The following is an 8,607-nucleotide window of genomic DNA, read 5'->3' as shown; positions in this document are numbered from 1 at the left end:
TATATATATATGCCTTTACTTTCCTTTAATCCATCCCTATTCTATCTTCTGCTACTTTAAGCAATGTCTAAAACGTTCTATTTTTCATTTGTTTGCCTCTTCACGATGAATCGCTTGCAGTATTCCTCATTTGTAAGTCACTTTGGATAAAAGTGTCTGCAAAATGAGTAAATGTAAATTAATTAATTTAATTCAGTTAATACTTTCAAACCCATTCCTTTCTCTCAGCATGGACTGACGGTAGCTTGGATGCCCAAAGACTCTCAAAGGCTCTCAAAGGCTGAGTTTGTTTTCATCTGTCATGACGCTCACCGAAATTCTTTGCCACCCTCGTACAATGGGCCGTTTCGAGTCGTCAAAACGTTCCTGGGCGACATCACAGGCCATCCAGAATGAGTCACTGTCGATCGACTTAAATCAGCTCATGGAGAGCTAGGTCAGCTGATGGTTCCGGTGCTGGTTCCTAGGGAGGGGGGGAGGGGGGGAGGGGAGGGGGGGAGGGGGGGAGGGGAGGGGGGGGGGTCGTCCAGCCACCAACAATGGGACAAACCTCAGGGAGAAATCTCAAACTGTTAAGGAGGTTTAACCTCACGTCACTGCACATGTTCAGGAAGATAAGTTCGAGCTTCAAGCAAGCTGTTGTTGCTGGTGTTGGTGAATTCTGGCGGGAACTGTAGGGGCAGATATAAGCAACCCACACATCACTGAACCATAATTCACACATAATTAACACATCATCGACATAGACACACACATGCATATTTGACAGTCCCCTTTAAGAAGCGGGAGAGTTTGAGAGTTTTGTTGATGCGTTGTTTCGACGCAGATGTTAAGAATAAAAATACAGTTATTTTGGTCTCATGCAGCAATCCTGCCCCTGTGAATTTTTGATGGCTTGAAAAGCTACATCACTGCCATTGCTTTGTTTCAACCAGTAATGTTTTTTTTTTTCTAAGACACGTTTATAAAAGCTACTTAAATGTCCTAATTGAACTAAGGTCTAATAATGGCTTAATCTAAGCTCTGTCTGTGAAACTAGCCCTGCGTCTCAATGTCCATACTATCCATCCTAAACAGTATGTGGGATTAAAATAAGTGCTGCAAAGCATTGTATGTTGAAAAGAGTATGCCCCCGGATGGTCTACTATTTTCGGTGGATTTTTGGAAGCATGGATCCATGCTCATTACAGCTAATATTGCCCACAATTCAACGCTTTGGAGGAGGATCCAGTTCAGAACTACAAACACGAGTAAAAAGTGTTCAGAAAACTACAAAATATGGCGGATGTGCGCAACCGACGGTTAAGTAGAGAGGTTTGGATAAAGGGGTTTGAGTGACTAATAATCAACATTTAAGTTGATGTTATCCGTGTTATATTTCACCTGCAAAAACAACGTGAACTTTTATAAAGATCTGTTATTTGGCATCATTATACATGAATATGAGGAGAGTCTCCGCATGAAAGACCCACGACTGAAGATCAACATGCTACTGCAATTTAAATTAAATGTGGAGGATTTTATCTTTGACAAGATGATTGACATGTCAGTTTACGTGACAGGATGCATGTAACTAAGCGACAGAGAGCAACCGTTAAAGACACTATTTTAGTAGTAAAAAGTAGTACAAGTAGGCGAATTGAGACGCAGCACAGGACATTTTCATGCGTTTCTCCGCCATATTTAAAATACAGGAAGTGAAGTCAATCTTAACCAAAACAATGCCAATGCACTGTAATATCTCAAACGCTAAATGGTGCTAAACAGACTTTTACAGCCAAGTATGGGACCCTACTACTCATGTTTCATTTACATTTAGGTAGATATTAAATATAATTGGCATGAAAAATTGGGTCACATGGATGTAGAAATATTATAACCCATATGCTAATTACGATGGATTTGGTGCTTCTGCAGATCTGTAATTCACGCCTTGAATATTTTGCTAATATTAAGTGTTTGTTGATACTTTATTGATAAATAGTGATTGTTCAGACTGAGAATGTATATATGACTGTGTGCATGTGTGCGTATCTATAATAATAATAATTATTATTTTCAGAAGTCAATAATGATACTGCAAAAATGATTGTATAGGCTCGATTGTTTAACGTAACACAAAAGTTATATTTCCTTGTGTAGATTATGCCTATAGTAATAAAAACATAACATGATCAATGCTTCTTTAGCAGACTATCTATGAGTTTAATCAATCATACACAATGTATAATCATATAAAAGAAGCCAGTACATTACAGTAATTCATACAAAGTTTAATAAAGCAATAAATAGTTTACTTAGTAAAAATAATTTTCAATATTATATGTTGGTTTGTTGAGCTGCAGAGATCCTTTGCAAGGTTTATTTTTTTAAATGAACAACACTACACCTGAGAGAAAGTTTAACATTTAGAATACAGCCTCTTTTTTTGAATGCATTTATTCAGGAGACATGACACTCCATTTGTAGTCAGACTGTCAGATCTGGAAGAAGGAGATCATTTACTGTCAGACTCGTCTTGTGTCTGTACGGTGTCTCGTAGGGCAGCATACTGTGCCATGTTAGGCAATCCTGATGCTACACAACAGCTCAGAGCACTGCGGGAAATGGCCATTTTATTTGCATCAAACCTGTATAGAAAACAGATGCAAGGAATGCAATGAAATATAGTCTGTATTAGACATATTGGGCCCTATTTTAACGATCTGAAACGCAAGTGTCAAGCGCAAAGCGCAAGTAACTTTGTGGGCGGGTCTTGGGCGCTGTTGCTATTATACCGGCGGGATAAATGACTCTTGTGCCCGACGCAAATCTAAAATGGGTTGGTCTGAAGTAGCTTCATTATTCATAGGTGTGGTTTGGGCGTAACGTGAAATAAACCAATCAGAGCGACATCTCGCATTACCTTTAAAGGGACACTTCACCCATTTGCATTAAGCTTTGCATTGTTAGAAACCCAGTCATACTATTGAATGGTCGTGCAACACTCTCTCATTTTCCCCTGAGACGGGAGAAATCTGTTATTTACCTCTTACACTTCCTCCTACAATGACGCAAAAATCGTCATTTTGCGTCATTGTAGGAGGAAGTGTTAGAGGGGGGGATTTCTGTTAAGACTACAGACACTAGTTTCTCATCTTTCCCAGGGTGGGGCGCGCTCACGCTACAGACCTATTACAGATCATTGGGTGGGACTTTACTCTCTGAAACTGAAAGCAATATCCTCCATCTTGTTTGAAGCTAAGCTAACAGGCGCTGTGGAGACAGATGTAAAGTTATGACAATAGCGGAGGAGAGTGCTCAATATGATATAGAAGAAGAGGATTTCGGAAGTCTGATGCTTGAATCAGGTGTTTGTGGCTACCTTTACAAGCCGCATTATAGCGAAGAGCAGCCGAGGCAGAAGACCTGCCTGCCGCGGACGAGGAGCCCGGACTGGCTCGAGTTAGGGCGGACTGGTGGCGCCGGTGATCTCACAATGCAGCTACGAACCGCTACGAACACAGAGATAGAGTCCGTCTGCGGCAAAGAATTTCAACGATGACAATTTCTCCTGGACGAAATCTCTGAATCAGACGAGGACACGGACGTTTGTGTTGAGAACTAGTTTCGCACCGCATATGTTCTGACTGAACATCCAGGTACCATGCAATAATTCACCTTTTCGAAAGAAATACAAACGAGGAGTAATGCACTATATGAGTTCGCCAACTAACTAGACATTTTGTGTGAATGTGAAATGAATTTCAAGCTCTGGTAGTAGCTAGCCTTGTAGACGGAAGAGTGATTTCTCTTATAGGCAGATATGCGCTTTCTGGATTAGTGGGAGTGGCTTGCGGAGCTGTGCAATGTGGTGCATTGTGGGAGTTGTTGTCTTTCATACAAATGCGTTCTGAAGTTATTTTTTGTCTTTTCTCGGTCACGAAGGCACCAAATTCAAAAATTATTTTACATTTCGACTACATATATGACCCACTTTAAATAAAAAACAATGTTCAAATGGGTGAAATGACCCTTTAAGAGCAGGCGTGCTTGTTCTATAGCGGATTCCTATCATAACGGCGGATTTGCCAGGCGCACGCCAGGAGCGGTTCATAGCCGAGGAGACCGACGTTCTCGTCAGGGACGTTGGGGATGGAGAAACACACCCAAATTAACTTCGTTTAAACAGGCGTATGATAATTTGGGTAAATGTGTAAGCTAGATGTATGCTTTTATAATAAACTATCTATCTATCTATCTATCTATCTATCTATCTATCTATCTATCTATCTATCTATCTATCTATCTATCTATCTATCTATCTATCTATCTATCTATCTATCGTAATAATGTAGTCTATGATTTGCAAAAATGAGAACTGCTGCGTCTGTGTGTAGATGAGAGAATCAAAGTGTATGCGCGTTGTGCACACGCTACATTGATTATGGCCAAGCATGCGCCCTTAAAATAGCATATGAATAACATGCGCAACGCCTGACTTTAAACTAGTTTTTTTCAGTGGCGGAATTGTTTTCTAAACCTGCAAAATAGCATGAGGGAACGTTTGCGCCGGAACACGCCTCCTCTTTGCGCTGAACTGCCCCCGGGAGCGCAAGTGTATTTCTTAGTTAACCGACGTGCGTCTGTGGAGGGAAAAGCGCGCTTTGCGCGGGTGCAAAATAGGAATGATACATGCGTCGGTGTACAAAGTCAATTGCGCTGGGTGCGAGATAGGGCCCATAGACTTATATTTTATCTAATGCAGTGTAAAATGATCTGTAAAATTTAGTGTTTGTGGAAGTTACCATTCATCTGTCTTCTCATCGTAGCACTCCACATCAGAGATGGTGCTGAATCCATTAAAGCCTCCAGCAGCAAACAACTGACCATTAACTACCTGGATTTTGAGGAAAGTCAAAAGGAAAATAAATAATGTACAGCTAATGTCTTTAACTTTACATTAATAAATCTTATTATAGATGCACCACTTCAATTAAACATAGTATAATTTTTTGACACACATTGATCTTCGAAGCCTTCTACAATTTTTGGGTGCAACTTTCCACTTATTGTCAATATGGGACAAAAAAATAAATAAATCCCCCATATTCATTATCATCAAACCATTTTTGTAATGTTATTTCATAGTTTGACCAGATACAGATATTAACTGTCCACATCTCACCTCAATGCCAAAGTTGCTGCGTGGGCTGTACATTGATGCAACATCACTCCAGATGTTAGTCAGCGGATTGTAGGCCTCCGCACACCGCAAACGACTGGCACCATCAAAACCACCAACCTTTAAATAAATACACTTTTTATTTATGTATTCTGTGCATTTGTATATGTACATCAATGCATGCATTTACAGAAGTGCAACCTTTAAACTGTGATTGTTCCATATTTATGTATTTGTGTCATGGTTATCATAATTAAAACTATAAAACTGTGTTTAATACTCACAGCATACACTAGATCTGCATAAGCGATCACACCAACACCACTGCGGCGGCTACTCATGGGAGCGATGAGAATCCACTGGTTTGTTTCAGGGTTGAAGCTCTCAGCAGACGAGAGACACTCGTTCCCAGTAAAACCACCACAGATATAAATCTGACAAACACAAAAATAACATGCATGATGTTTGTGCACAATCATCACAGACTGATCAGAAAAGCAGTTATTAAAACACAGTAAATTTTATGATATTACTTTTCATATTTAAAATATTCCCATGCTATATCTCCACTTCACATTTCCTTCATGCTTTACAGGCATTAAGAGTCTCCAGCAGAAGAGTGTGGAATCATGGGTAAGTGCTCTTACCCTGCCCTGCAGTGAGGTGGCCTTGGCATCACTCCTCCGTTCATTCATGGGTGCCATCATTGTCCACTGATTGGTCTTTGGATCGTAGCGCTCTACTGTTTTAATCCGTTGTTGTCCATCAAAACCACCAATGGCATAAATGAGCCCGTCCAGAACAGCAACACTAATATAGCATCGGCGTTCATACATGGGGGCCACCTACAACACACCAAATACATCAGTGTGCGAACACACATCAGTACACCATCTCATTGATTCTGTCCTATCAGTTGCAAATAAATACAATGGCATTATTATTTTAATTTTTCTTAATGGTATTTTTTTGACAGTCATGATGGTAACTCTGGTGTATTATATTATATTATATTATATTATATTATATTATATTATATTATATTATATTATATTATATTATTAAGCTACAACAATTTAAACCTTTTAGTAATACAGTGGTATTCTTTGAAGTAATGTGGAGTACAGCACATCATTCAGCTCTATGGTCCATATTAAAGTACAATCTGGTACCCTCACAGTACCACAATACTGTTTTGTAAAGGAAGCTAAATTAAAGTTACATGTTGACCTACAGCATTACTCACCTCATGCCAAGTCTGAGTGATAAGATTGAATTTCCTCACGCTATTGAAACAATCCGCACCATCAAAACCACCAATACAGTAGACAAACTCATCCAGGACTGCTGTACCATGATAGGCTCTGGGACGCTCATCCACTTGAGTCACACTGACCCAGCAGTCTGCCTTCGCATCATATGCCTCAATCTCATTGGTGGGATTGCCGCCACTCCATCCTCCGATGGCCAATAGGATCGATGAGGGCAGACGTGGACGTGTCAGTCGATGCATGAGTTCTGAGTTGGTGGGTTCATCCATGTTGAGGTCAAATAAAGTCTTCATTGCACTGATGATAACAGGCATGCTGGCTTCATTCTCCATCACTAGTGCATTGCACTTTACATTATTGACGAAGTAGGCTGATGTTATCAACCCCAATCGAACCTGAAGCACAAGGGAGAGTTTAGACTTTCAGAGACTTTCTGTTACTAAGCAGTGATATGGTGTTCAAAAATGGAAAAGGATTTCCAATGTTAATGCCTGAAACAAGAAAAAAAATGTCAGAAGGGGAAGAAAAATAAACTTGTTTGCCCTTTGAATTAAGTTAAATTTTCTTACACCATGCCATGATTATTGTAGTTGAACTAAAATTAAAACACTAAAATAAAAATAAAAATAAAATTAACTTTAACAGAAATAAAATAATTAAAAACTTAATGTTAAATAGTTGTCAAGGCAAGTCTCTCATTTTCATTTTTATTTCATTTCAAACTGAAATAAAATTAGTAAATTATAGACACATTTAAACAAAAAAAAAGAAATGTAAATGACAAAAATTTCAATTATAGCAGAAAATGTATCTTGATTTAAGAGTTTTAAGATATTTGTAGAAAAACGAGACAAAAATCTCTGTTTTACCTTTGGCAGAAGCACGGCAATGTGTTGCCTTCTGTTTTCTAGTGCATGATTAATCCAGTGGAGGACGGCTTCAAAAACCACCTCCTCCTGTTTGACATTCAGCTCATCCTCATCAATGATCTCCTCAAGCTGTTCCAGGGAGAGCTCCAGGAACTCCTCAGATACGTGCAGAACCTCCTCAAAGTGCTGCAGGATGTAGTGCTTTGCTTTACAGTGGAGCTTTGAGCAGGAGTAAAAGTCCTCTGTAAACTTGCAGATGCCAATGCAGTTCTCTGGGCATAACTGTGACTCCAGGAATTGACAGCAGGCATCTACAAGACCTGAGACTAAGATCATTTCAGCCACCACCAAGAGCTCCAACACATTCTCTTGAGTAATGAGCACAGATCTTGTGTACGCATACTGGATAATAAGAGGCATGATGTCTTGGGATATTCCTTGAATTTCACAGGAATTTTGTGCTGGGCTGCTCCATTTGTTGGAGAAAAGAGCCCTGTGAACAAATTTGACAGAGAAATAGGCATTAATAATGAACATAAATAAAATAGCTTTTCGTTATTTACATTTTAATTTTAGCCAAATTTTCTCATGTAGAGAATCAGATTGGTTTCACCATTCATTGTCACTTCAATTCCATTCAAATGAAGAATTCAATTTCAAGAAAGATTTTTCCTAGATACCGTAGTAGTTTGTTCTGGCAATACACTCATTCATTTTCATGCATTTATATATATTGACAGCTTAGGCAGTTTCAACAGTATGATGTTAGCAGTGGAAATTATATGTATGATTATTATTTCTAGGTAATTTGCAGTTCAAATGCTTCTTCTCACCTAAAGTAGGTGCTGCAGCCACACATGATGATCTTGTGCACTTGAAATTCTCTGTCATTTGTCTTGATGATCATGTCAGCGTGTTCGCCCAGTAAACGTGCTTCATCAAACACGTCAAAGGCTGTTGCTCTTATGTTCTCCATGTTCTCTCAGGACTGTAAATGTATTCAGTCTTCTCACCTCAAACTCTGATTAAAGTCACCTCAGGATTTTGTCTTTGTGGGGACTTTTGCTCAGGAGAGTTCTATAGAATGTCTTTGTGACATCATAGTTGTAGAGCTTGAATATATTTTTTCAGTTTGTGTCTTGGCCACATAATTATTATAGAGTTTTGTTTTATCGATTCCTTTTGAATTAAACATCTTCACAGTAACAAATATATTAAAATTGATTAAAAAAATTAACTCCATGACAAATAAAATAAAGCATGAGATAATTAGTCATTTGAATATGCAATCATCCATTTTGAT

The 8,607-nt window shown here is 38.9% G+C and overlaps 1 protein-coding gene across 1 annotated transcript; it reads right to left on the bottom strand.

Moving 5' to 3' along the window:
• Positions 1 to 2,497: 2,497 nt before the first annotated feature.
• LOC308679951 (kelch-like protein 10) lies at positions 2,498 to 8,280 on the bottom strand (the record flags this gene model as incomplete). Its single annotated transcript, XM_081347827.1, has 8 exons — positions 2,498 to 2,630; positions 4,788 to 4,879; positions 5,168 to 5,284; positions 5,449 to 5,598; positions 5,812 to 6,009; positions 6,411 to 6,830; positions 7,305 to 7,797; positions 8,138 to 8,280. The coding sequence occupies 8 exons, from the start codon at positions 8,278 to 8,280 to the stop codon at positions 2,498 to 2,500; spliced, it is 1,746 nt and encodes a 581-aa protein (XP_081203953.1).
• Between the last annotated feature and the right edge of the window lie 327 nt (positions 8,281 to 8,607).

The sequence above is a fragment of the Scardinius erythrophthalmus genome (genome assembly GCF_964197995.2).
Source record: "Scardinius erythrophthalmus genome assembly, chromosome: 19".
Taxonomy (NCBI): Eukaryota; Metazoa; Chordata; class Actinopteri; order Cypriniformes; family Leuciscidae; genus Scardinius; species Scardinius erythrophthalmus.
The sequence above is the reverse complement of the archived record's forward strand: the minus strand, read 5'-3'. Positions and strand labels throughout refer to the sequence as shown.